Source organism: Emydura macquarii, unplaced genomic scaffold (assembly GCF_026122565.2).
Source record: "Emydura macquarii macquarii isolate MOO-44397 ecotype Brisbane River unplaced genomic scaffold, CSIRO-AGI_Emac_v2 contig_312, whole genome shotgun sequence".
In the NCBI taxonomy this organism is placed as follows: Eukaryota; Metazoa; Chordata; order Testudines; family Chelidae; genus Emydura; species Emydura macquarii.
Window position 1 is genome coordinate 6,104,812 of NW_027130449.1, and position 26,782 is coordinate 6,131,593.

Sequence of the window (26,782 nt, forward strand, 5' to 3'; positions counted from 1 at the left end):
CTGAGTCTCACATGCTTGCTTCTCTCCCTGGGTGGGCACCTTCCATGCAGCTCTTAGAATTAACTTAATGTCAGTGTGGCAAGCGTAACCACAAACACTTATTTTGTGCTTGAGTCAGAGGAAGAACATGAGTGAGAGAGAAAGACAGCAATGGTAGGAACAAATATGCAAGCGCATAGTGTGTGCTTAATGGAAGGGAGATTTATCTCTCTCTGTGTCTGTTTAAGCCTCTAGGTAGATCATAAAAAATGCAACCTGTTCCCAAAAAAATAACCAATATGTAATTTAAAGGGCCTAATTTTATCCAGTACTTCACATAAAGCTCCTGCCCTGTATGCATTGCAGATGCTAGTTGTGTTAGAGTACCTGATTTGTCCTTGGAAAGGATGTCTTAGTTCTTTTGTTCATTCAGGTTCTTTTTATGAGTGATACCGGGTGAGAGGGGGGCAGTTCAGCCCTCTATGTGTCCGTCTGAAGAAGCCCAGTGGCTTTCTAATTCCCTGGGGACAAACAGCAGCAGAAGAGGGTAATGGTCCATAGACGAATGTGAGCGCGATGCTTCTTGCTCATTTCTTGAGATCATCCCTCGAGATGTGTGGTCGAGTGGTGAGGGCGACTGGGAGTCAGGTCTCCTTGGTTCTGTTCCCAGCATCTGCCAACGACTTGCTGCGTGACCTTGGGCAAGTCACTGAACCTCAGGACATGCTGAGAGAGGGGAGCTGAGTTCCTGGGCTCTTCTCTTCAGCAGAAGGTCCCATGTATTTCACGAGGTGTCCCTCCAGAAGAGGCGCCACCAAATGTGCCTTTTGCCCCATGCTGCCAGCTTCCCAGCTGCCAGCAAGTCTCCTCTGCCTACAGCTACTCTGGGCTATGTGCTAATTCCTCCTCATAGAAATGCTATGCCCTGTCTCTCCCAGCTGATTCCCAGTCAGATTGAACAGATGGGGAACTGAAGCACAGAAAACTAAGTGACTTGCCCAAGGTCACAGAGGGAAATCTGTGGCAGAGCAAGGAACTGGAGTCTCTCGCTAGTGGCCTAACCATTGGGTCATCCAGTCCCTGCCACTGACTGACATGATTAATGTCCATGAAGGGGTTTTGTTGTGCAGTGGAAGTGCAACTCATGAACACCATTCCCCACAATTGTCCTCTGGAATAGACAGACAAATCCTTTCTCATTTCTGGTGCCCACCCTGAGAGGAGAAGCTGCAGGCTGCAGCAGCTGGTGGCAGACAATCACCGGGATCCCAGCGGACTTGCGCCCACCTAGAGTCAGACGTCGAGGAAAGGGGAGTGGGGGCATAGGGGAAAGGAAAGAGCTATTGTCAAATCCCCAGCTTGCCCTTTCTGATCTGAAGTTCACTTGTAATATTTTTCTTGACTCCAGTTGCTAATGCGTTTTGTTCTCCTGAGTGTGCCAGGCCCGACTTCCTGCGCAGTCTTTAATTAGTTTCTGGATGATGACATCTCCGCTGAGAATCATCCAGTCGTGTCCCTCCAATCTCAGGGGGAGATAAAGGAATCTAATAAAGACATTCAGCATTTCTAGGTGATGGGTTTGACAAGCTTTGTATTAACAAGGAGTAGTGTTCAAACTTTCACTCTCATTCTGTCTCAACACTTTTCAACTCACCCCCGTGTGGTGACATTTCACAAGGGGATTAACAGAGACACCGTCAGCTCTGAGGCCTTGTAGGATGAAACAGATGTGGCTGGGACGTACTACAGTCTTGTGATAGAGAAGGAGGGCCAGGATGATGGGGGAGCTGTTATGTGTTCGACTGGCAGTGTGGTTACTTTGGATGTAGCTGTGAAGAGCTCATCTTGTTTGCAGTGTAGTTGTAGCTGTGTTGGTCCCAGGATTTTAGAGAGACAAGGTGGGTGAGGAAAGATCTTTTATTGGACCAACTTCTGTTGGTGAAAAAGACAAGATAGCCATCTTACAGAGAGCTCTTCCTTAGAGCTCATTTGGTACTCTGTTGATGGGTGTCTCAGAAACTGTGTGGATGATGCGGGAATCTTGAAGTTGTCATAGTTCTGCCTGTAATACAAGGTATTTTTTGCTTTGCCAGGGAAATTCCCCACGGGAACATTGAGTAAAGCACATACTTGGTTCTTGCAGTGTAGGTGGTTTTTTAAGATTCCAGAATAGCAAATACATAGGTAGCTAGTTTATTTTTACATCCATCCATCCCCATCCATATTCATTTGTCTAATCTATCCCCCATTCATCCCCATACACCTCTCTCTCTCCCTCCCATACACAGCTATCTCTTTTTCTGTCTCTCCCCCTCCTTTACCTACCGGCTCTTGGATATGTGAGTTTTGGATTAGATTGGACTCAGTTCCAAATCCACCGTGATTTTATTGTATTTTATTTCCAAAGCAAAACCAGGGATGGATGGGTACTGCCAAAGGTGAACCACCTCTGGATGTGACTGGAGATGATCTTGTTCTATATTATTCTATTCTGCTTCTTTGCATCATGTTCCTTGCTTTGTTTTTCAGCCTGTAGCTTGAGATACAGAGTTTGGATTTGTAGCCAGGATTGTTCCAATCTAGATTTTTGGGGACACCCCATTTTAGCAGGAAGGGCCAGCTGCAAAGTCCAGGTTTGGATGTGGACTTCCCCCAAGCTGTGGGGGGATTCCGAACCAGGGTCTCAGTTTGGGCCCAATCTCCATTCTTGCCTGTCTCAGTTTGAAATAGAGATAGCCCAGAACCATTGCTTGAAATACCATCTTCCCTGCTTTAGGGGGTCAGCTGAAATAGACAAAATAATAATAACTAAATTTATCTTTTACCTTTAAAAAGATTTGGCATTCGGTTTATTTTGGGAGAGGAGGGCGGGAGGGATGAATGTTGGTGAAACCCTGGAATGAGGGGAAACAGAACCAAAAACTAGAGAGAAACTGAAACAAATCCCCAGATCCAAACAACTTGGTTGTTCTGTGGATATTTGCAATCCAAACCCAGATGAAGAGCCACATTTCTCAACATTTAATAGGAGTACCTAGCTCCATAGAGCACTTTTCATCCATAGATCTCAAGACCCTTTTCAAAGGATGTCAGTATCATTGTCACCATTGTACAGATCAGGAAACTGAGGCACAGAGAGGTGAAGTGAGGTCCCCGAGGTCACTGAGCAGTAATCACATAGTCCAGTGATCTATCCACGAGGCCGTACTGCCTCCCCTATTTATAATAGAGCGAACCAAAATCCCCCCCATCCGGTTATCCCTCAATATTTGAAGCATTCAAAATCCAATGCCAGACTGGGTGATGTAGGCCCAGCTGTCAGGAAGAGAAAATTCTGGGTACTTTGGTTCTGATGGCACTGTTACTCTGATGTATCCCCACTGAGTTCAAGAGGTAGCCCTGGTTTAGACTGGCGTATGTGAAATCAGGATTGGGCTCCATTTTGGCACTGAGCCCCAGTGGGTGTCTACAGAATCCTACTGCTTGTACTGTGATTTATATCAGCGTCCACAAATACTTTACTAATGCCTGATTGGAAACTCCTTTTTTCTTCTCCCCCCACCCTCCCACAATGAATTATGATAATTCCTTATCATATAACATGCCATAGAGATGTGTGTAAATAATTTTATGTCCTCCAGCTCAGAAGAGCTGTGCTACAACAACCAGATCTCTTATCTTGTTTGGAAATCATTTAGAGACATCTCTGCGGCATATGACACATCTCATTAAGCCTTATATTAAAGAGAGCAATTGCTATTAGTTATGTATTAATTGCTTATTAAGGCGGTTATGTATGTCCCTTTCATTCTGGGCATCTCATTTCATTTCTTCAGCCGTGTTCAGATTTACATAGTTGTGGCTGAGCTCGGCACACTTGGAGATCGGGGGTGGCAGAGGTGGTATTATTCCACCCCACTGATCTCCCACCCCTTCCCACAATCCTAGGCTTGTTTGGGGGCCACTTCAGAAATCAGAGCAGCCTTAGGACTGCTGTAATTATGACAGCAGGGATGGCCCCTGTTAGCCATTCTGCCAGGCCAGGATCATTGGAGCCTGCATCATGCTTTGGCTCTGCCCCCCAGCACCACCGCTCCTGGCTTGCCTCATCTTAGCTTCCATCTTGCCCCCTGAGGACAGAACAGGTGGCATAAAGTCAGCTATTCTGGCCAAGGATTCTCCACACTGAGGGAACCCTGAGCTGCCTGTTTAAAGCAGCTTGAAGCCCACATTGTGCTTCTGGAGAAGTGCCAAGGGGACTTACTGGAGGCCAGGATGGCAGCCAAGACTTGCAGAACTAGATCAGACAATTGGTCTGTCACATTCCGGGGTGTAATCCAGACCAGGGATTTCGTTTCTCCCACCCTTTCTCTATTTAGATTGTAAACTCTTTGGGCAAAGACTGCGTGTCACTACGCGTATGTACAGCATTTAGGACAATGGGGCTCCATTCTCTTATGCCATACAAATAAATAATAATAAACGTCTCCATTAAAGCCAATGGAGAAACTCAGGTGGAAGACAGAGCAAAGTGTGGCTTTCAGGCCTTGATTTGCTTCACTTAAATTGGCATAACGCAATTGACTTCAGTACAGTGACTCCTGATTTGCCTGGATGTCACAGAAGAATCAAGCCCTCTGCATTTTGCTATTCAAATACCATAGTGTTAGAATGGCACAAGCTGATTAGCTGACATTTATAGGTCCTTTATGATACAAATATTATCAAAGAAGCAGCTCTCGCAATTTTCACTCTGGCTCCCACTAGAATTTGTGTGTGAATGGAGGTGGAAGGAATTGGTTTGGATACAACCAAAGGGATAGAGTGGCTCTGGACACAGGGCCTTTCACTTCTAAGTCACTGTGATGAATCCAGTCCAGGTTGGCGATCGCCAATAGTTTCCTTATATAGACTCCAGTTGAGGTGTATATACATAAACTGGTATAAATTAGCCATGAATGGGATAAATTGGCCATGAATAAATGGAGGCTAGAAATTAGAAGAAGTTTTCCAAGCACCAGAGGAGAGAGGTTCTGGCACAGCCTCCCAATAGGTGCTGTGGGGCAAACCATCTATCTAGTTTTGAGATGGAGCTCGATGAGTTTTTGGAGGGGGCTTAAATGACAGGATTGCCTGTGGTAGCAGGGGACCAGACTTGATGACCCAGAAGGTCCCTTCCAGCCTGGTGTCCTTTATCCCTATGTTCCTATATGGATGAGAGGTGATGTTCTCTGTGGTGTTTAATGGAGCAGTGTGATCTAGTGGATACGGGACTTGGCAAGGAGACTTGGGTTCTGTTCCTTTCTCTGTCTCTGACCTGCTGTGTGATGTTGTTCTAGTCACTTCTCCTCCCTATGACTCAGTTTCCCAATCTGTAATAAAACATGGTGAGGTCAATGGATGAAAAGCAGCGATCCAAGACTGTTGTTGGACGTCGAGAATCTGCTTGCTTGTTGCTCAGCCAGCTGCCCCTGTGCATTTCAGATTGGTGACAGAACATTCGTGTGGCTCTCAGGCCTTTGGTCTCTTTACGGGGAACAACTATTAAATAAAGAAAAAATATAACGTTCCTTAGTCTGAAACAGATGTCACCTAGGCTGAAAAATAAAAGGTGTGTGCTTTGTGTGGGGAACACAACCCAATAGTATTCTCTAGTGATAGTCCTTAGCTGTAGCTAGGGCAGCATTTGGGAGCATGACTGTAGGATATTCAGCACACTTTTATAAGGGCTGTTACCATCTGAAGACTGTTTGAAGTGAGTTTATTGAGTTCTCAGTCCAGCCTGCAGTGCACAACGGTCTGTATCACAGAAACCAGCCTCACTCACTAATGCCCATGTTAGCAAGAAGTCATAGGTTTAAATGGGCCCTATCTATCTGTGGTACTGACACATGCCTGCCCCGCATCACCGTATTTAAGCACCTAAGAACCTCTAATGGATCTTCCCTCACAACACCCCTTTGAAGTAGCATAGTGCTACCGATGGGGAACTGAGGCATAGAGAAACTAGGTGACTTGCCCCAAAGTCACGCAGGAAGTTTGTGACAGAGCAGGGAATTTAACCCAGGTCTCCCAAAACCTAGATGAGTGCCCTAATTACTAGACAATCCTTCCTCTCTGGACATCCAGTTCAAACTTCCTCTTCCATTGAAACTTTTGCCCTCTAGGGGGGAAGCCTCCCATTCAGTGGCAAGGGAGATTGACCGCAAAAGCCAGCCATGGCGTGAGAGGCTCTGCTTTCCTGCTCAGCCGGAAGCACTGGAATTTCCACTGTCCTTGTGAAATAGCCAGTCCAGTTGTGCAGACCCAGGTGGTTAGGATTGTTCAGCTCTGGCTGGGAGAAGAGATTGAAATTCATGGTGCTCATCTGAGCCGAACTGAGCTCACTGATCTGAACTAAGGAGTGCAGCACCATGGACACCAATGAGACTGAGTACATTAGGAACTGGCTGCTCCAGAGAGAGAGCTCGACTGGCAAGGCAGGGAGGTGTGGCAGAGGAAATGAGCGAGGACATAATGTCAGGGGAAGATAGATGGGGAGATAATGATGATGGGGAGATGGACAGAACAAGGAGGCAGAGCCAGAGATGTTTATGCAAATAAGAGAAGGCTATAAAAACAGGCTGAAACAGTGATCACAGAGGACATCAGTCACCCTGTTAATGACCGGGAGTGAGTGTCATCTGGAAAATGGCTCAGGAGTCACGTGTCTGCTAGTGTCAGTGTGTGGGGTGCAGATGCATCAGTATATGGGAGTGGGTGTGCATGCAGACACAGAGGAGGGACGTGTGCAGTCCACCCAGAGCTGCATACACTTCGCTGTGTATGTATATCATATATAGGTGCACGCTTGCATGCGTATCTGCAGGGGATGCAAGTGTATGTGCACAAGTGGGATATATGTCTGAGGATAAGAGTATGTGGCATGTGGATAATATGTGGATGGCACATGTGTCTTTGCATTTCTATGTGAACATATGTGCATATACCCATTAAACACACACATCACACAAGATGCACACCCCTCCTATATTTCTATAACCTGTGTGTGTGCGTCATCTCTTTTAGTTAAATACTCTTTTTGCTGTCATGCTGAGTGTGTGGGGGAGAGGGATGAAAACTGACCCTGGACCAAGCCAGGGTATGTTCTAGGGACCCACAAAATCAACTCAGAACAAAACAAACACCTTTACCATCGTCATGGCAAAGAAAATGAGATCAGCAAAAGCTTAGGCCCGCTCTCGGGAAATCTGCACGCTGTTACGAGAGCAGCTCAGACTGGCACTGCCATGTTTAATCACCCCTGAGCAAGAGAGACGCTAGGAGCAAAAGGACTAGCAACACGGAGAGAATTCCCACCTGGGATGCCTGAATTTATTTATTTGTATTTATTTATTCGTCCCTCATCTCGGTGCAGTTCTGTCTGCATACTCTGTTCGGCTTGAGATTCCCCACGCCGACCCCTTCACTGTAGAAACACTGACCCAATAATAAAGTATTTTAATGTAGACATAATGGGATTGCTACTGAATGTTAAATAATATCAGATTTATATTTACGATCACTTATTTATTAAGGCTTTTCTCCCTTGTGTAGGTAGATTGTAAGATTTTACTGTGAAGTCTCAAGAAAGGCATTTTAAATAATTCATTCAATTAATTATTCAAACATTTAATTCACATACAATAACTGTCGTGTTAAATCTGAACATTGCATATTTAATTTAAAGGGTAACTAAAGAGTCCTCTATCCCTGTCACGCTCATTTACTTCCCAGCTACTCCAGTGTCACCTCTGCCTCACTCCATTTAATGTTGATTGGGGCAAATCTTTTCATGCCTTGGACACCTAAAGATTCCTTCCCACCCCTTCCTGAGATGTAGGCGTGGGTGTCGGCTCTGGCTTGTTGCCAGCTGGTGCATAAGTGGCTAATGATCACGGCTCACGTAGCTAAAGGGATTTATGAGCAAAGATCAGAAAGTGCTTAATCAGCTGATTATATGCTATTATACGCCAGGCCAAAACTGTCCAAGGCCTCCAAATAAATCCAACAGTGTTAAGACAGAAAATGCAAGTGCTCTGAGTCAGGAACAGCAGAGATGCAAGCTTAACCTTGCCTTCTCATATTTGTGCTTTAAAATGTGGCTACGCTTTACCTTTGTCGGTTGATGTAATACAAAGTGGAGGATCTAATGCAAACATACATGTTGCTAAGTTATATTATAGTATGTAGTGTCTTCACACCTGACATGATTTTTAAGTCTCAGTGAGCTCTTCAAAACAAGCCAAGTTTGAAGACAATAGATTGAGTAGTTTTAAACTCACGAAGGGTTCTACTTGAGTGGGCCAGAGCTGCATTAGAGAGGAAGAATGAACTTATGGATAAGGTACTGCACTGGAACTTGTATATGAGCTCAACTGCTGTCTCTTCTTGCATGACCTTGAGTAAGTCCCTTAATCTCTCAGTGCTTCAGTTCCCCATCTGTAAAGTGGGGATAATAATACTTCTTTTGTCTTTCTTGTCTAATGAGACCGTAGTCTTCTGGGTAGTGACTGTCTCTTATTACATTTTATGTACAGCTCCTTCCACAGTGTGGCTCCAGTCTTCCTCGGGACCTTGTTATGGGGGCACACTCACCCTTAGAGCACCTCCTCATGTCAGTGCGTAATGTTGCTGGTATCCTCGGCTCCAGCACCTCCTGCCTCCCTCTGGGTCTTCCGTGCCTCAGCCTCTGGCCAAGTCCTGGAGCAACTCGTTCCATCTGGGGTACGAAGAGTCCCAATTGATGTGCACAAAAGCTCCTTGGCCCCTTCTGAGGTCAGCTCACGGTTCATTCTCATCCTGATCAGAGCGCTGACTCCCCAGGCTTTGCCCTGCTGGGTGTCCAAATGCAACATAATCCGGGTGCTCCACCCCTGCCAGGCTTTTCTTCTGTTCCCTCTTTCTAGTATGCCCTGGCTCAGGTCTTTCCCACAGGAGCCTACCCTGTGGTCTCCACCATTCCCTATTTCCTTTCTGGACCACTGCCCCCAGGATTGCCTTCCTGTACACCTGGCCCCTGGCTCTGGGGACCCACCACAGGAACTGGTGCTACTCCTGTGGCTCAGCTTTCCAGCCTGAGCCAGCCCCAAACTGATGGACCTCTCCAACCCACCAGCTTCTCTTCCCCGAGCCAACAACTGGAGGTCCCGTGATGTCTCCCTTCCCCAGGGCTCTGACAGTCTGCCTTCCGGCTCTCCCCGTCACCTCCTTGCCCTAACTCAGAGCTCCTCCCCTACAGCAGCTGCCTACTTTCCGTGGGTTGCCCCTAGCCTCTAGTTCCCATGCCTTCCCCAAGGAGAACACTCTCTTCCTTCCTCTCACCTGGCATTGCCCATCCTATCAGAGCAGCTGCCCACATAGACTTTATCGTGATCATCTAATCTGATCCACTGCACACTGCAGGCCACAGAACCTCACCCACTCCTGAAATAAACCCCTAACCTCTGGCTGAGTCACTGAAGTCCTCAAATCGTGGTTTAAAGGCTGCAGAGGAAGGTGAAAAACCCCCAGGGTCTCAGCCAATCTGAGCCGGGAGAAAATTCCTTCCTGACTCCAAATATGATGATCAGTTAGATCCTGAGCATGTGGAGGAGACCCACCAGGAAGATGCCTGGTAAAGAATTCTCTGTAGTAACTCAGAGCCCTCCCATCTAGTATCCAGTCACTGGCCAGTGGAGATATTTGCCGCTAGCAGTCGCAGATTGGCTACATGTCATCATAGGCAATCCCATTATACCGTCCCCATCTTAAACTGATCACATATACTGCTCCACCTTAAACTGATCACATATACTGCTCCAGCTGATTCTCCTTGAAGGGCCTGGCCTGAGGACATCCCTGCAGATGTGACTGTGATACAACTAATAGTAAACTTAATTCCATCTCCTCCAGTAGCAGAACAGCTAGCAGCACAGAATCCCTTAGCCCCGTGCTGGGGCATTGGTTCAAAGGGGCACACACAGGGCACATCTACCTCGGAGATACCAGCACTAGATCTGATTGACTCGAGGACATGCCTAGGGTTCTGGATGAGCCCACAGCCCGGTGAGACTGGCTCTTAGCAATAGATGAGGTGACTCACCTAAATACATGCAAATTTCATCCAATATCATCTTTGTGCCCCACATGGCGCTGCCCTGGGACCTCTTCCATTCTCCTTGCATCTGATCCACTGTTTTCCTCTGGCGTCTGATGAGCAGATTAGCTGTTGTGTCCAAAGTAGAGAAAATGAACTCCCCGCAGCCCTTCAGAACACAGGGTAATTCATTACCCACCTTGATTCCCACTTAAAATGTACTTTAACTACACTTCCAACCACAAACTCTAAATCATCCTGGTGTTCACAAAAAAGCCCATCATTTTTTTTTTTTAATTTTATTGCCTGGTGCTGGCATGACATAATCCTTTCCAGACTGTCTTGGAGTGCTTTACCGATCAATAAATTACTTACCTGTGTGGCGGAGGCAGTATGTGCAGTTGTTCTGTTCTCAGCCAGTCCCTTGGAAAGGTCTGTGTGTGTACCAGCTAATTATGCATGTGTGGAAATCCAGGGGGAGGGGGGTATATATCAGAGGGGAGAGAGAGGGGATGCTGTATCCCAGGGCTGTCTTGCCTGGGTGAAAGTCAAGAATGGGAGTAGCAGTGGTTCTTTAAATTATTCATGAATTTTCAGCTGGCATCAATTACCATAGTTCCACTGAAGTCACTAGAGCTATGTTGATCTACAGCCACTGAGAATCTGGCCTTACATTTCCTCTCATGGAAAAGCCCTGCAGAAATGCAGTAATAATGAAGAAACCTATAGGGTTGTATGGAAATTACTTAGAACACCTACTGAACTTAAAAGAGAATGGGACCCTTTCTGCAGGTTATTTTTTAACCTATAAAATTCCATAGCAGGGACAAAATTCTCTATTAAATTTGATAGGCTGGTCCAATGAAACCCTATAATAGAAAGGTGATTCTTTTCTACTGAGTTCTATAGGGCTATTTCTCTCAAGGTTAATGGAGAGTTTGTCTCGCAGAGAGCTCCTATCCCATTGGAGACCACATGGATCACATCACATCCCCTGCTCGCATGGCAATGTGACATAGTATCATAGAGTTGGAAGGGACCTCGGGAGGTCATCTAGTCCAACCTCCTGCTCAAAGCAGGACTAACCTCAGCTAAATAATCCCAGCCAGGGCTTTGTCAAGCCGCAGCTTAAAAACCCCTAAAGATGGAGATCCCACCACCTCCCTAAGTAACCCATTCCAGTGCTTCACCACCACCACTTTGGGGAAGGCCTTAGCTGTGTTCTTTCAGTTGTCTTTGGTGCATGGAGCACTGAGTCCCTTTGAAATATGTCTTGTAGTGCTGTCTCCTTTTGCTTGTCATTTCATTTCTGTTCTGTGCCTCCCACTCTCCTCCTGCTCACGCTTCCTTGTTGGCAGGACCGCCTTTTCCCCTGTCCATGTGTAATTATAGCACTTCATGGCCAAGGTAGAGTCTCCAGAAAGTAAGTGGAGGATGGGGGCATCTCACCTCAAAAACACATCCAGGTTCTTCACTGCCATGCTAGATGAGACTGATGGCCTGTGGCTTAGTTTGTAATTGTAGTGCAATGGGTACAATCCACCTACACCCGTATCCACTCACCCCCCCACAAACTTATTTCTCCCTCTCCCCCAAAACCTGGAGAATTAGAGTGCAACAGTCAACTCAGAGCTTGCCGCCTCCTCACTTCTCCCCGTATGTCGTTCCAGTGTCTCCCAAAATTGTTGAGATCTCTTCCGATATCTCCATCAACGAAGGCGGCAACATCAGCCTCACCTGTATAGCCACGGGCAGACCGGATCCTACGATCACCTGGAGGCACATCTCCCCCAAAGGTAAGATGGTCACATGCAACCAGTGCTAGCCCTGCAGTGGGGCTTAGAGACAGGTACCAGCCGAAGGGAGTGATGCAGGCTGCACAGAGGGGGAACTCTGGGCTGGAGGCTGGAATTCTGGCCACAGAGTATCTGCCGTTCTGCCTGTTGGCTCCATTCTTCCCTGCCTCAGGGGTTGGTTGCCAAAGCACAAACCGTCCTGGACTGTGTGCTGAAGAGAGGATTCAGGGATAACATGGCACCAGGTCACAGTTGGGTTTATGTGCAGGACCTACACTATGTGCAAGTTTGTTTGTTTCTGTCATGATCATGAATTGAATGCTATCATCTGACTGGTGCGATAACTGGAGTTCTTAGTGAGTGCAAATTTGTTCAAAGGCAACATTTTGTTTTTTTGGGTAGGACCTATACAAAATACCATTTATAAAATGCAGTATTAAAAGTTGTCATTGGGTTTTCCATGTCAGAACCAATGACAGCTGGAAATGGCAGTGTGAAAAGAAGGAAAACCACTGAACAATTTGCAATAACTGCCACCTCTGATTGATTAATGAACAAAAGAGAACTGTAACAGTGTGGGCTTGATTGCTGGGGCAGTTCCTATAGGCACAAATTCAGTGATGTATGAGCACATTTGAAAATACTTTCCCAGTTGTTTTATTAATTCCACTTTGAGTTGTGCTGTCCCCGGCATTTCCCAGGTGCCATTGAACCAAGGGGTGATGATCGGTTAGACTAGGGTGATGTCTGGAAGGCCTTGAGTTTTGGGGCCCTGGGTGCAGTGCCTGCCAGTCAGATGTCAGGTTAGATCAGGGCAGGATAGGATTGTCCGTGATGTCGTACAGCTGTCTGCCCACACCCTGCATGGGTTGAAAGAACCTCAAGGCTGAATGCACTTCTTAGGCCTCCTTAACTCCCCTGAGAAATGTATCCATTTGCCCCATTCTTCCCCAGTCTAAGGCTACTCATTGCCCCAGAAGGCTGCCAAGAGCTTTCCTCAGCGATCCCAAATACTGCACCTTCCATCAGCCGGAGGGAAAGGGGCTACGGACCTGATGGTGTCAGGTGCTGCTTCCCTTCTCCTTGCCATGCTAATCTCTGCAGTGTCTGAGTGCGACCCCAGTGATCTCAGCTGACCCCAGTGCTTTCTGCTGCTGCTGGGCCAAATCACCGATCCCTGTGGAGCAGGAAAGGCAGATCAGGGCCCCTGACATCTCAGTCTGTTCCTTTTCTGTCATTTACACTGGGCTCCCTTCGAATGGGTCTGCTAGAAAACCCAACCTTCCCTGCGTGCATTGGCCTCTCTGCTTGAGATGGATGCACCCCACATGGGGCAAGCTGCTGAGAGGTCCCTTCACGTGGGTGATTGATTAAGTCCATGCCACAGATCTCTGCGTGCTCCCTGCCGTAGCTACACATCTAATGGGACTGGATCAAGGTTACTGCCAGTGCATCTATCACTATCAGCAAGTGTTTATGGTAGGGCATCTCTGCGCTGGTCCATTTGCTCCCACTCCGTAGCCTTCTTTCTTTCTTTCTTTCTTTCCCCCATGCTCTCCTCTTCTGTCTCCCATACTCCCATTCCTCCCATCCCCATATCTGTGTTTCTGCTGCTGCTCTCTTTCAGAGGGGCTGTTCTCTCTATTTGCTGCCATCCAGCAGATTTCCTTCCCCGAGGGAGCTTTACCTGTGCTTGAACCAGATGTTTCCATTTTCCTTAGGTCTTAGCTGCTATGGAAACTGAGGATGCATCAAGGGGAGAGGAGTGAGCTAATCAGAAATTACCTGTGGAGATGGGTAATTTACAACAGTCGCTTTCACCAGATTTCTGGCCCAGATTAGAGATTCTGCATTTGAAACCCAATAGAACTAATCACTGTACAAACGGCATGGGGCTGGGCTCTCGCTGGCTGAGAGTGCCAAGCTCAGAGTTGGCACGGGGCAGCTCTAGTGCCTGCCTGCCTACCTACCTATTGATTGCCATGCATGCCATCTCTCCCTCATTATCTATGACTATGCATTTGATCTGTCGTCTGTTTCTTCAGTGTCTCCACCCCCACTCACCATGCCACCTCACATCTTAACAATAGCTGGGGGACCCCTATCCCTGAGTTGAGCTGTCACCTATCTAAGTTTGGGCACCCTGAGACCTCAAGGTGAGCTAAGTGCTGTGAGAACCCCAGAAGAGGAAAACTCCCCAGCTTCGTAACCCCAAGCAAGTACATTTTGACATGGTTCTGTAAAAAGCCTGACAGAGGAGGTGTAAGAGGCAGTAGGTTCAGTGGAGCAGGGAGGGGATTGCGAGCTACGAATTTATATCTGGCTCTGACAAATATCCCCTGATGAGCTCGGATGAGTCACTTCCCGACCCTGTACCTCAGTTTCCTGAACTGGATTCCCTACTCCATTTGGGGGCAGTGGCGAGAAGGGGCCATGGAGAGTTGGTTGTAAGTCACTGGTCCCATGGTTTCCAGTCCCTGAATAAGTTAGAGCTGCTGATGAGCATTTGTAACCTGCGCCTTTAGTGTAAGGTCCTTCAGTGACTGCCCCTTATGCCAAGGCTGAGGGAGGGAGGGATGGTGTGGAAGCTGGTTCTGTTGCCTTCGCCTGCAAGAGCTACTCTGTGTGATGTGAATTTTCCACTGGTGTTTTCTAGCCAGTTTAAGTCCATTTTGCCTGAGTGATGCAACATAGATTTAGCAGAGCTGAGAATCTAGCTTTTTGTCTGCAGAGTGGAGACAATAATGGTATTCATCCACCTTTGTAGTGTGCTTTGAGATCCTTTGTTGCACTCAGTATTATTGTTATTAAAAGCATTTATTTCTGGAACAGCTTGAGAACACAATGACTCATCTCCCTGCTTCCATCCCCTGGCTCCTTCCCATCCACCCCCAGCTCCTGGGACAGCTGAGCAGTCCTTGGTACCTGATTTCCAGCAGTGTGCATTGCTCTAGTCTAGAATGATATATATGCAGCAGCTTGCACTCAGAAACCCCTCTGAATGCATGTCGCTCACCTCTACAATCTTATCCACATTAAGGAAGCTGCATTCATACCACTTGTCTCCTGCAGGGCGTGTTCTTCTTGTGCTGACCGGGTTACTACTTGCATTGGGGTAGGGGGTGGTGTACTTCCACCATATAACTCGTCTGCTAACAGCTGGAGCAGGTGAATTTCCTGCTGATACCGTCTCTGTCACTGAGTCGCAGGGGCTTTGAGTGATCTCTTCTGTGTCTCTGGCTGAATGCTCAAGGCCATTGGGGAGTTCCCCTGCAGGAACAGCCTGCCATTCCTGTGCACGTCTCCATTCACGGACAGCTCTTTCTCCAAATTCCTCTAGCTGTGAACGAAAATCTCTGTGGCAAACGGCTTTTGAGAAGAGCTGAGTAAAGCCCATTCCAGTGTAGCCAGCATCTCATTCTATAACATGCTCTGTCTCCACCTCCCTCTCTCCTGAGCCCCTTTTGCTCCAGACCTGCACTTTCCCCACAGCTCTGTTATGCACCCCAATCCTGATCAGTACCACCCCTTTGTCATTCCAGCCCTCATATACCTCTGCCAGTGCACCTCACTCCTGACATGCAGCAACCCCTCTCATCTTTTTGTTCTGCACCATGGCATATTATTCCAGAAAGGCACCTCTGGTAAAACTTCAGTCGCAAATACTGCCATCGTACTGGGGTGAGGAAGAGCAGGTGTTTAACGGCTGTAAGTCTTCTGGAGTATGAACAGGTTTAGTGGAGTGGGGCAGAGGGTCTGTGCAACTGGTCAGCACCCAGATCCAAGAACGCTGTGACTCCTACCCCAACCATTGGTGCATCTCAGCTGAGACGTCCCCTCCAGCCATCAAATGGGACCTGGAGGCTCTAATGGTCAGTTCAAGTTCTACCAGACACACCAGGCACCTGCCTTCAAATATCAGTTCAGCAAAAAGGTGTCAGGAGGCCAAGCTCTGGCATCTGATGGGCTGACACCGGCACCCCAGCCCTTCTCATCACTGGCGTCGCAGCACTGCGAGGCACTGAGCTCATTAGGATGACAGTCAGGAGAAGCTTTTTCAGCTGTGTGCAGTGAGGGAGCAGGAGAGAGTGAAAGACAAGGTCAAAGAAATAACACCTTGTGTGGGAGGCAGCAGCAGCATTCCAGAAAAACCACCCTCACTGCGAAAAGTTTGTCTTGTGTCACTTGTGCTGGATACATGCCCTGGGGTGCTTGAGAGATGCTTCACATTTGGTGATTTTGGTGGCAGTTCTTGCTACCTGTCAGTTACTGGAGATGTGCGAAGTTCTTATTTCACAGCATAGAATGCACTTAGTCTGTCCCCTGAACTGAGAATCCAGCGTTGAAGCAGTTCAGATCCCACCCCAAATCGCACAGCAGGCCCCCTGCTTCCTCAAGGGATGGAGTCCAAACTCTCAGGGAATGGGAGAAGGTTTTGCCCAGGAGCCAGACTTTTGGGTTCCAGACTATCTTTGCGGCTTCCATCTTTGAGAAGAATATCAGAACAGCCATACCAGGTCAGACCAATAGTCCATCTAGCCCAGTATCCTGTCTGCCGACAGTGGCCAATACCAGGTGTTTCAGAGGGAATGAACAGAACAGAACAATTTCAAGTGATCCATCTCCTGTCATCCTGTCCCACTGTCTGGCAGTTGGAGATTTAGGGAAGGCAAAAGCATGGGGTTGTGTCCCTGACCATCTTGGCTAAGAGCTGTTGATGGACCTGTCCTCCATGAACTTTTCTAATTCTTTTTGGAACCTTGTTATGCTTTTGGTCTTCACAACATCCGCCGATGAGTTCCACAGTTTGACTGAGAGTTATGTGAAGAAGTATATCCTTTTGTTTGTTTTAAACCTGCTGCCAATTAATTTCATTGGGTCACCCTAGTTCTTGTGTCATGTGAAGGGGTAAATAACACTTCTCTGTGCACTTTCTCCACACCATTCATGATTTTATTGACCTCTATCACATATTGTCCCTTTTCTAAGCTGAATGGTCCCATTATTTTTAATTTCTCCTCATATGGAAGCTGTTCCATACTACTAATCATTTTCCTTGCCCTTCTCTCTACTTTCTCCAATTCAACTGTATTTTTCTCGAGACAGGGTGACCAGAACTGCACACAGTATTCAAGGTGTGGGTGTACCATGGATTTAATAGTGTCATTATAATATTTTCTGTCTTATTATCTATCCCTTTCCTAATGGTTCATAATATTGTTAACTTTTTGATGGCTGCTGCACATTGAGTAGATGTTTTCAGAGAACTATCCACAATGACTCCAAGATCTCTTTTTTGAGTGATCAAAGCTAATTTAGACTCCATCATTTTGTATGTATAGTTGGGATTATGTTTTCCCATGTGTGTTACTTCACATTTACCCAATCACTCACTTTTGTGACATCCCTTGTAACTCTTCACAGTCAGCTTTGAACTTAACTCTCTCGAGTAATTTAGTATCATTTGCAAACTTTGCCGCCTCCCAGTTTACCTCCTTTTCCAGATCACTTATGAATACATTGAACAACACTGATCTCAGTCCAGATCCTTGGAGGACCTAGCTATTTATCACTTTTCATTGTGAAAATCGAGCATTTATTCTTACCTTTTGTTTCCTATTTTTTACTGATCCATGAGAGGACCGTCCCTCTTACTTCAGAACTGGGAAATAGTATCCCATACTGTCAGGTTATGGTCACTTAAGTGTTTCCGTGGTTACTGGCCTTTGGTTTGGGTTTTTTTTTTGGGGGGGGGGGGGTAAATCTAGTGTTGTCATGTGCATATCAGCAGACACATGCCAGAATCTCTTGGCTAATCAAGAGTACGGCTTCACAAACTGTTGGGAACAAGAGAACCATGGAAGTGAATGGAGTTGCGGCTCTACTAGACTGAGAGGCGACACTGCTGGTTAACCAGGGGACACCTATCCACTGATACGATAGAAATCAGACTCATCTAGTCTTCCTTTAAACATGTGGCGTATGCAGGGACTCAAGGACTGTGCTCAGGTTCCATGTGCATAGGATTCCCATTGCAGGGATCTGGCCTCTCAGATCCATTCCAGGTGCAATGCTTCAGTAGCTTAGCGTGTCCCGCATAGAAATAGTTGCAGTTTGGCCTGACAGATTCCACTGCAAGGGCCAGAATAGTGACTGGCAGGGTAACAAGGCAGCCTGGCGTAGGGCTGAGGCTGTGATGATTAATAACAAGCCAGTTCACAATGGCTTTGCTCAGGGAAAATTACTGTTTGCTTTGATTAATCTTGGGGTTTGCCTCAATGGGGGAATTAGAGATGGTATGTGGGAAGGCTTCATACTGAGTTTCAGCTGCAGTTTGTCGTTAACACCGCAGTGAACCCGGGGTGATGTTTGTGGAAGAGAGGAAGGATGGTTCAGACACTCATCTAGAACTTGGAGAGACCAGGGTTCAATTCACTGCTCTGCCGTGGACTTCATGACTTGCCTTGGGCTGTCTATGCTTCAGTTTCCCTATCTGGTAAAACTGGTGTACTGGCACAGCCGCTGGAAGTGAATAGAAAGGTTGGTGGGTGCTCAGACACTGGAGTGACGGTGTCCACGTCGGTATCTAAGATAGGTGAGATTTCTCCCCAAAGAAGCAGAGGTCTCATGAGATCCTTTGCCCATACTTGCAGTAGCAGCAAAGCTGGGACTGGAATCCAGGCTTCTTGACTCCCAGCAGCTATCCCATCCTATCCTATCCACTAGACCAGGCAATTGTCTGTAACTCTTGGCAGGGCTTAAAAACAAGGCGGGGCACCAAGAGATGAATGAGTTGGTGGATTTGTTCAGGCTACTTGGGGTGTGAGAGCAGAAAGGAGCTGGGCCGCAGGGCATTCCTGGGGTCTTTCTTCTCTTGCGCTGCTATTCATGGTGCTCTTCTGACAAACACGCCTGGCTTTTTGGAAATTAAACCTTTCTGCCTGCTCCCCCCCAGATCTGGCTAACACCAGGAAGGAGAAAGATCCAGTCTGATGTGCCACCCCCCCCCCCCACCCCCAACCCCTCACACACAATGCGATGCAGAGAGCTCAGGAAGGCTGATGTGAGGGGCTCTGCCATGGGAGGATGTGTGGCGGGTGGAGGAAAGCTGTTCTGGAGTGAAGCCGTTGAGATTTGGGTCTGTGTCTTTGGCAGTCATTTTATTTGCCTCCCACTGGGTGCTGTCAGGATGGAGAGGGATCCTGGGATGCTCCATATCCAGTGGCTGAAATCCATCTTCTTCCATAGCCCTGGCAGAAGCAGAAACCACCTTCTCCGATGGGAAATCGCTGCCTCTCCTGTTGCATGTCCTCTGCCTCCCCCACTTCTGGGTGGAGCTCTGAGCTCCCAAGATGGTTCCCTTTGCACCTGATTTCAATTAGTTGAGTTAATTTTTGCCAAGCCCCCCTCTCCTTCCCCAGTGCACAGAGTTGCAGGGAACATCAGGTAGGAGAGAAAAACTGGATGGGTTTCCTTAGCATATTTCCTTCATTCAGCCTGGCTTTTGGTTTTCTTCTGCATCTCCTGTTTCCCATTCCAGGTTTGGATTGGTTTGGAGAAGGCCCACACCCCCACACCCCTATCCTGCCCTGCTCGAAAGCTTCATTGTCCTTCGTGAGAGGGCTGCAGGAGAAGTTGCAAGGTCCAGGAGCTGTTTTGAATAGAAATGTCATACACAATGTACTCCTGGGCTTCCCTCATGCTGGAGACCTACCAGAGAGGCTGCTGTACCAAAGCAGGGCTGGGTGGGAGCAGATCTTTAGTCTTTCAGTGTCTGTGCCACAGACCTTGGCAGCACAGGTGTGGCCGCGACGAGCACAAAGAAGGAGCTGTGCCATGCCCGGGGTCCTGGCTGGGATTGTACTAGGGTGGCAGAGGAGAGGGTTGCAAGCACCTATCCGATGAAGAAGGTTGCGTGAAAGCAAGAACCCGATGGCTGCTGAGGGAGTCTGGGTGGAAAAGTTGCATGGGCACTGCTGAGGGCTGAGATAAAAAGCATCTAAATAACCAAGGGATTTCAGTCTTGCTAGAATCACCGAACAACGCACCCCGCAGATCCTCAGCTGAGTGTCATCCTACTGTCCTGTTGTGATGTGTCACATTAGGCTGTGGTGCAAATCAGAACACGCCAGAACCTGGCCATGCCTCTTGGGCAGCTCAGGGGGCAGAGGCCTGTGTCTTTAAAGCTACAGATCCTGGTTGACTCAATCTCTCTCTCCCTATGCCTGGGTGCAGGAAGGGGCAGCATTTCTCCTCTCTCTCTTTCCGCACCCCTTGCTGGCTGCTCTGTGGGAGCTGGAGAGATCCTGGTCTGGGTGCTCAGCACCACCTCCTGGATGTCTGGCCATGCTCCTATGGTCAGTGTTCAGTTTGCTGTCCCGGACCTCAGGCAGGGGGAATGCACCTCTGCTCACACCTATCAACAGTCTATCGAGGCTTTGGGTAGTCCGTACCCAAGTGAGTACCACCATAGGCTTCAATGGAGCTGTTCACCTGGGCAAGGACCACTTGTATGGGTCCTGGCCACAGAATGGGTTTTATAGCAACAGCATTCATTCCATTTAAGAACTGCTTGTGCTCTATAGCCACAGGCTGAGCATCACTAATCTAAATGACTGGGTGTTCTCCAGACAGAGCCTCCCACCCTTAAGGGGATCTGTCTGTCAGTCCTACATTATTTATCTGTGCATCTTGTCAGTCAGTCTGCTGTATATCTATAGTGCTTATCTCTGTGGGATCCATCCTTTGCTGAGTGGGACAGTCACTAGGGAAAGCGCTTGCCTTTTAAACAATAATATATCTAGCTCTGCACCCATTATCCAAGCAATTTGCCAAGCAGAACCCACCTCTTTAAGGTGAGTTCTCCAGGCCAGGCCTGCAGAAAAACCAGTTTTGAGGCCTCAGAGACATTCACATTGCTCATTTAAGCCAAGTATGTTCAGTGTCTATAGTTCCCGAGGCACTTCAGGTAGAAATGTGCATGCTTCAGTGAGAAAATCAAGGAAACAGATGACATGGGAGCTGAGACAATGGTCGACAGATGAATTGGGTTATTGATGGTCAGGATAATAAAGAGAGATTTTTAGAAAGCAATGGTGAAATAGACAAATGAGTTGAGGTATTCAGGCAGGAAACCCAATTGCTGTCTAACTTAAAAAGACTCATTTTGGTCATACTTTATATTAAGGTTCTTCTTATAAAGGGTTAATAAATATTTTTTTTAAATGTTTAATCACAGATTGTTATAGAATCCAACAGGTCAATAGGTTATGCATAACCGTGACGTCTAATCATCTGTAACACCTTCTGACCATCCCTAAACCACGTACCATCATGTACGTAAAATTCCTATACCGTCTAGATATCACTTATTAACCCTTTATCAACCATTTAGAAATGGAACCTTAATGTAAAGTTTTGGCCCAAAATTCCAGTGAAGTAAATAACCCAGCTGGAAGGGTTTGGATGCTTTGGTCCAGGGCTGAGCCTAGGAGACTGCGAGTTGGGACTCCTGGGTTCTATCCCAGACTGTTTCATTGATCTTGCTAAATGGTTTCATTCTGTCTCACCCTTGTACTTCTGCGACAGGGTGGTCTGTATACAGGAGTGGAGGTTTCTGTAGTCTATAAAGCTCATTATGTCACATATGGTATGATTAAGTGAGTGACTGTGAGGTGAATAGAGTATGTAAGTTCATCTTGTCTTGGTCTGTTTTGTTTCGTTTTTCCTCCTCCTTCTTCTTCTCTCTGCCTTATGTCTATCTTTGCTGCATCATTTTTCTGATCAAGTTCCTTTCTAGAAACAAAATGAGCACCAGTGAGTCCTGACAACTGGCAGTCAGTTGGATTGCCTTAACAATTGGCCAGAAATGATAGGAGTCCAAAAGGCCAGAAGAGGCTTGTTGAGGAAAGCAGCGTAAGGCACTAGAGAAAAACAGCTCAAGTGAATGTAGGCAGCGATTTAAACATTGAAAGATACAGGTGTCTTGAACCCATATGCCGGGGCCACTGAGCGTTGGGTGGTGGGGCTGAAGCTCGAAGGACCGCAGACTGGGAAACCTGACATTTGACATTGGGTTTTGTTGTTGTCGTCTGCAGTTTTTTGGTGACATCTTTCCCGGCCCAGGGAGGTCAAATAAAACTTTGATTTCACCCTCAAGAGTGGAAAGGCACGAGTGACTTTCTTTTTTTTTTTTTTTTAAATGAAAGCCAGCCCTACCATTCGAGAACTCACTGGCCATTTTCCCGCTGCCTCTGTTGAGCGAGGGCCTGAGGTTACCCAAAACACCTTCTACTGATGCGCTCCTGACCATCTCTAAGCAATGCCACTCATGTCTGTAACATGCTTATTAACCCTTAACAGCCATTTAGCAATAGAACCTTAGTGCTGTTCCTTTCCCTGTGTTGTGAGGGGTGTGTGACAATTCCTCTTCTCCTTCAGGGCAGCAGTCAAAGGGCTGGATATTTTCGGGCTCTCGTAATTGCACATGGAGCTTTTCTCCCGCATACATCACAAGCTTAACCCCAACCCTGGTCGGCAGAGGCCAAACGTTGTTACTGTTAGACCAGTGTTTGCTGGCCCATGTGGAATACGTTTGTGGTTATGAGCCCAGTTCTTACTAGGCAGGTGTCCATCAACAGAATGGACCCATAATTAACACCACCTGAGAGTCTGTTTTGTCCAGGGCTTAACATAGGGAGACTGTGTGTCCGGACTGCTGGGTTCTCTTCCAGCCTTTGCCATTGATCTTGGGCAAGTTACTTCATCTCTCTGTGATGAGAGGTCCTAATAATGCCAGCTTTCCCGGTGCGGGCTGGTTTATGAGGCTCAAGTAAAGAATATCCATAAAGCATTTTAAAATCCTCACGGGAATAAGGTATTGTTTATCACCCCTTTGGGACAGCGAGGGCAAGGACTGAATGGGCCACAGAAAATGGAGTTCCCTCCAGGTCAGGGGTGGTAGGGCAAAGCAACTGGGACACAAGTCCTTCTGTTGCCTGTGCCATACATGCCCTGGGGCTGAGCAGAGGACTTGAGTCTCTAGGGCTGTCAGGCTGGCACTTTCCCCACCTTCTTGGCGTGGTAGGTGATGTCTGGGGTTCTCTGCTAGATATCCCTTTCCTGTTTTATCCCCATATCCTCTGGTTTTTTCCTACCCCCCTGCCCTTTCTGGTTTTCTCCCTTGTTTTTTGTCCCCATAACCAGTGTATTCCAGTGGTCTTGCTGCTCCTTCCCATTTCTGACAGTGAGGCTCCACCCTTCCATCCAGGCATCACATCGGTTCGCACCAGCCACGCCTTCTCAGAGCAATAGCATCACCCAAGGTTCTGGGCTCACTGTCCCTCTCTGGTTCTTTCTGGCCTCACTCCTGCCCTTGCAATTAGTTGCCTTATGCTTTGTTGTGGCCCCTCCCCTTTCCTGATGAGAAGGAGGCTGCCGCTGTGAGGCTCCGCCTCTCCCATAGAAGGGTACCTCCTCCCACCAGCACTAAATTCTCCAGATAGGGTGGGGAGGCCCACGGCATGGATGGAGATGGTGAGCCATGGAGAGCCCTGTCCCTCATGTCATCTTCCTCTGAAGAGCCAGTCCCAGGCGTGGGATCCAGCTAAATTAACTGAAGCATTTCAGCAGGCTCCAGTCCTTTTGGCATCTCAACCGTCCCCTTGTTTACTGTTGAAATAATTACTGCTTTGCCATAATATTAGCTCTGAGCCGTGACTCCATTACCATTATCGCTGGAATATTACCCATTTATTATCTCCCAGCAACCCTGGAAGATGAACACTAGGCTTTAGAGACCAATTGTTTTACAGCAGACAGGATCTTGGTGTACATTGTTTAATGAGGTAAACTACATTATAGCCAGCATTAATTTGGCGGCTGTGCTCTTCACTAAATCACTGTTAACCTGTAAATCTGCCACTGGTTTTGATGTGCACTTAATCACACAGGGCTGGGGAGATCATTCGTGGAAAAGGTCACTTCCGACACGGCTCCCTGCCCGTCACTGAGACAGCAAACGGGGGAAAAGGGCCGCATGCGACTCCGGGGGGCGTCCTACGCACGTGGTGCCCATGCCATGCCACGCCAACAGAGCCCCTTATCAGACGCTCCCAGCTCTCTGCTCACTGCTAGCACCGCTTGGTGCAGGGAGAAGGGAGATGAAATGAAAAGTAATGAGCACGGACTGCGGCAGAAGAGATAGAAGCGAGAAGATAGCGATCTCCAGCGCTGTCTCGTTTGCAACAGGCAAGGGAGCTGGGCAGTGTGGGGCAGCCATGTCTGGAAAGTGCACCAGGGAAAACCAGGCTGTGCAGCCATTACCCCTAAAGAATCAGGACGCAGGGTGAGGGTCATTAGCTTAACCCCTTCACTCCTAGAAGCTACATATGTGGCCTGGTTTGCCTGACTGTCTGTCTCCAATATGCCTATCTGTCTGTCTGCAGTAGGTCTATCATATTCTGTCTCTCTGTAGCATGACTAGAGAGACAAGGTGGGTGAGGTAATATCTTGTATTGGACCAACTGGTGCTGGTGAAAGAAGACAAGCTTTTGTGCATACACAGAGCTCTTCTGTTCTGCCTGTAGTTTGTCTGTGAGTGGAAGAACAAGCATAAGAGACTGTTGGTTCTGCTCCGTTTGCTCCTTTGGTTTTGTAGTGAGATTTCAATGTCGGTTTGTCAGGCGCAGTGTCACTGTGACTCCTAGCAAACACTCAGTCATTTAACCCACAGACAGATCATCTTACCCCCTCCAGAATGACCACGCAGGCTGGGACCGAATGAAGGGAGCCCGCGTGGGCCGCCATGAACTCAATAGTCATGCCGTGCATGAGGTGCTGAGCGCCTGTGGCTCCCTGCCCTGCTCTGCTTTAAGTCCATAGCAAAACTCCTGTTGACTTCATTGGTGCAGCAGGAACTGGCCCAATGGGAGCCGCAAGGTACTCAGCACCTCAAAACATTAGGCCCTGGTGACCCAAAGTTCGAATCCATCCCTGGTATAACTTCAGTGGTGTCACTGGAGTTAAATCAGCAATAACCTTTGGTCCAAGGGTCTAATCCAGATGCATTGGCTTTAGTGGAGTACGGGAAAAGTGCCATTAGAGTTTCACAGCACACCTTGCAGTAGGAAGTAACCCTCTGCTAGCCCATCCTATGCCAGTGTAAACAAACTCAGCAGCGAACGCGAGTGTGCTTTCATTCCCTCCATCGTTTCTGAGCAGTGGGGTTTTTTCTGATCCCCACTATGGGTGAGCTGAGTCGATTTGTTTGTGCACTGGGCTATCCACATTAAAATATGCATTAAAAAAATAGAGCCCACCAGCCACAAATGGGTCGATTTATTTCCCTGGAACCTCCAGCTTCCAAGGGGGATGCATATTTCCTTTAAGCAGCCTTTCTGCATCCTGCTTTCCCTCCTCACCACAGGCAAATTGTTCTGGAGTTGCTAATATGCAGTCACTAATAATCTGCAGAAAAGGATCTGGGGGTTACAATGGACAAGAAGCTGGATATAAGTCAACAGTGTACCCTTATTGCCAAGAAGGCTAATGGCATATTGGGCTGCATTAGTTGGAGCATTGCCAGCAGATCAAGGGAAGTGATTGTTCCCCTCCATTCGGCACTGGTGAGGCTGCATTTGGAGTATTGTGTCCGGATTTGGGCCCCTCACTACAGAAAGGATGTTTGGAGAGAGTCCAGCGGAGGGCAACAAAAATTATTAGGGGTCTGAAGCACATGAGTTATGAGGAGAGGCTGATGAAACTAGGCTTGTTTAGTCTGCAGAAGGGAAGAATGAGGGGGGATTTGAGGGTGGCCTTTAACTCCCTGAAAGGGGTTCCAGGGAGGATGGAGCTAGGCTGTTCTCAGTGGTGGCAGATGACAGAACTAGGAGCACGGTCTCAAGTTGCAGAGGGGGAGGTCTAGGTTGGATATTATGAAAAACTTTTTCCCTAGGAGGGTGGTGAAGCACTGGAATGGGTTACCTAGGGAGGTGGTGGAATCCCTGGACACTCGCAGTATTCACAAATTCACCGCTCCCAGAGATGCAGCACACCCCAACTTACCAGTTTCCCCTCAGATCACCACTCCGTTTAAGACACAGCACTTAGATATGTTTATAATGAAACCAAGAACAACATTATTTAACCAAGTATAGCGATTCAAGGAGTAGCAAGTCAAAGTATTAGAATCAAATGGTAACATGCAAAATAAAATCATAACACGTGTTCTTGAGCTTAGAACTTTATTGCCTGTGTTGATAAGATACTTTCCTGTCTAATTAAAGTTTAGCTCACCCAAAGTCCTTGGAGCATTTTCAGGCCAGGTTTGACTTTCCTTCCTAAAACAGAACTCACTGACCATTTGTTCTTCAGGGAAGGATCCAGGGTGTACCTTGGTACTCCCAGTTATACCCCCAACATTGCCTTTACTTATACACAGGATACTCCCCATGCTGGTTTTGTTTTTTCCTACAGCTTTCCTCTCTTGTTCAGTTTGCAATCTCCTGATTGGCATCAGGCCCAGTAATGCAAATAAACCTCTGTTGTGAAGCAGACAATACTCAACAGACGCATGACTTCCCTCCTGCCTGAAAGGAGTATGTTTATCACCTTCTGGTGACCCGCCGTAACTCAGAACTCTTAAGAATGTAATTTCCATTACAGATAGATTCCTTAAACATTACCCGTACACACGTTTTACGGTAACTGTGACAGCCAGTGGGCTATTGATTCTTGGTGAAGACCTCCCATGCTACCCTTTGCTAATCTTAATATGCCTATCTGGCCCAGTGTGTCCCTGGGAGACTCTCTGCACCCCTTGTGCCTCTGCCCATTGGCATCGAGATGTTCCTGGGTCACATGGTAAGGGCAGGCTACTTAGATTGCAAGC

At 47.5% G+C, this 26,782-nt stretch overlaps 1 protein-coding gene across 3 annotated transcripts in view; it reads left to right on the top strand.

Annotated features, from left to right (window-relative positions):
* The window catches only part of NTM (neurotrimin), a 631,724-nt gene that overhangs the window by 544,278 nt on the left and 60,664 nt on the right, over positions 1-26,782 (top strand). For all 3 annotated transcript variants that reach the window (XM_067564047.1, XM_067564057.1, XM_067564063.1), the window contains one exon: positions 11,767-11,892. In XM_067564047.1, coding sequence (XP_067420148.1) covers positions 11,767-11,892 — 126 coding nt within the window. The remainder of the gene's footprint in view (positions 1-11,766; positions 11,893-26,782) is intronic.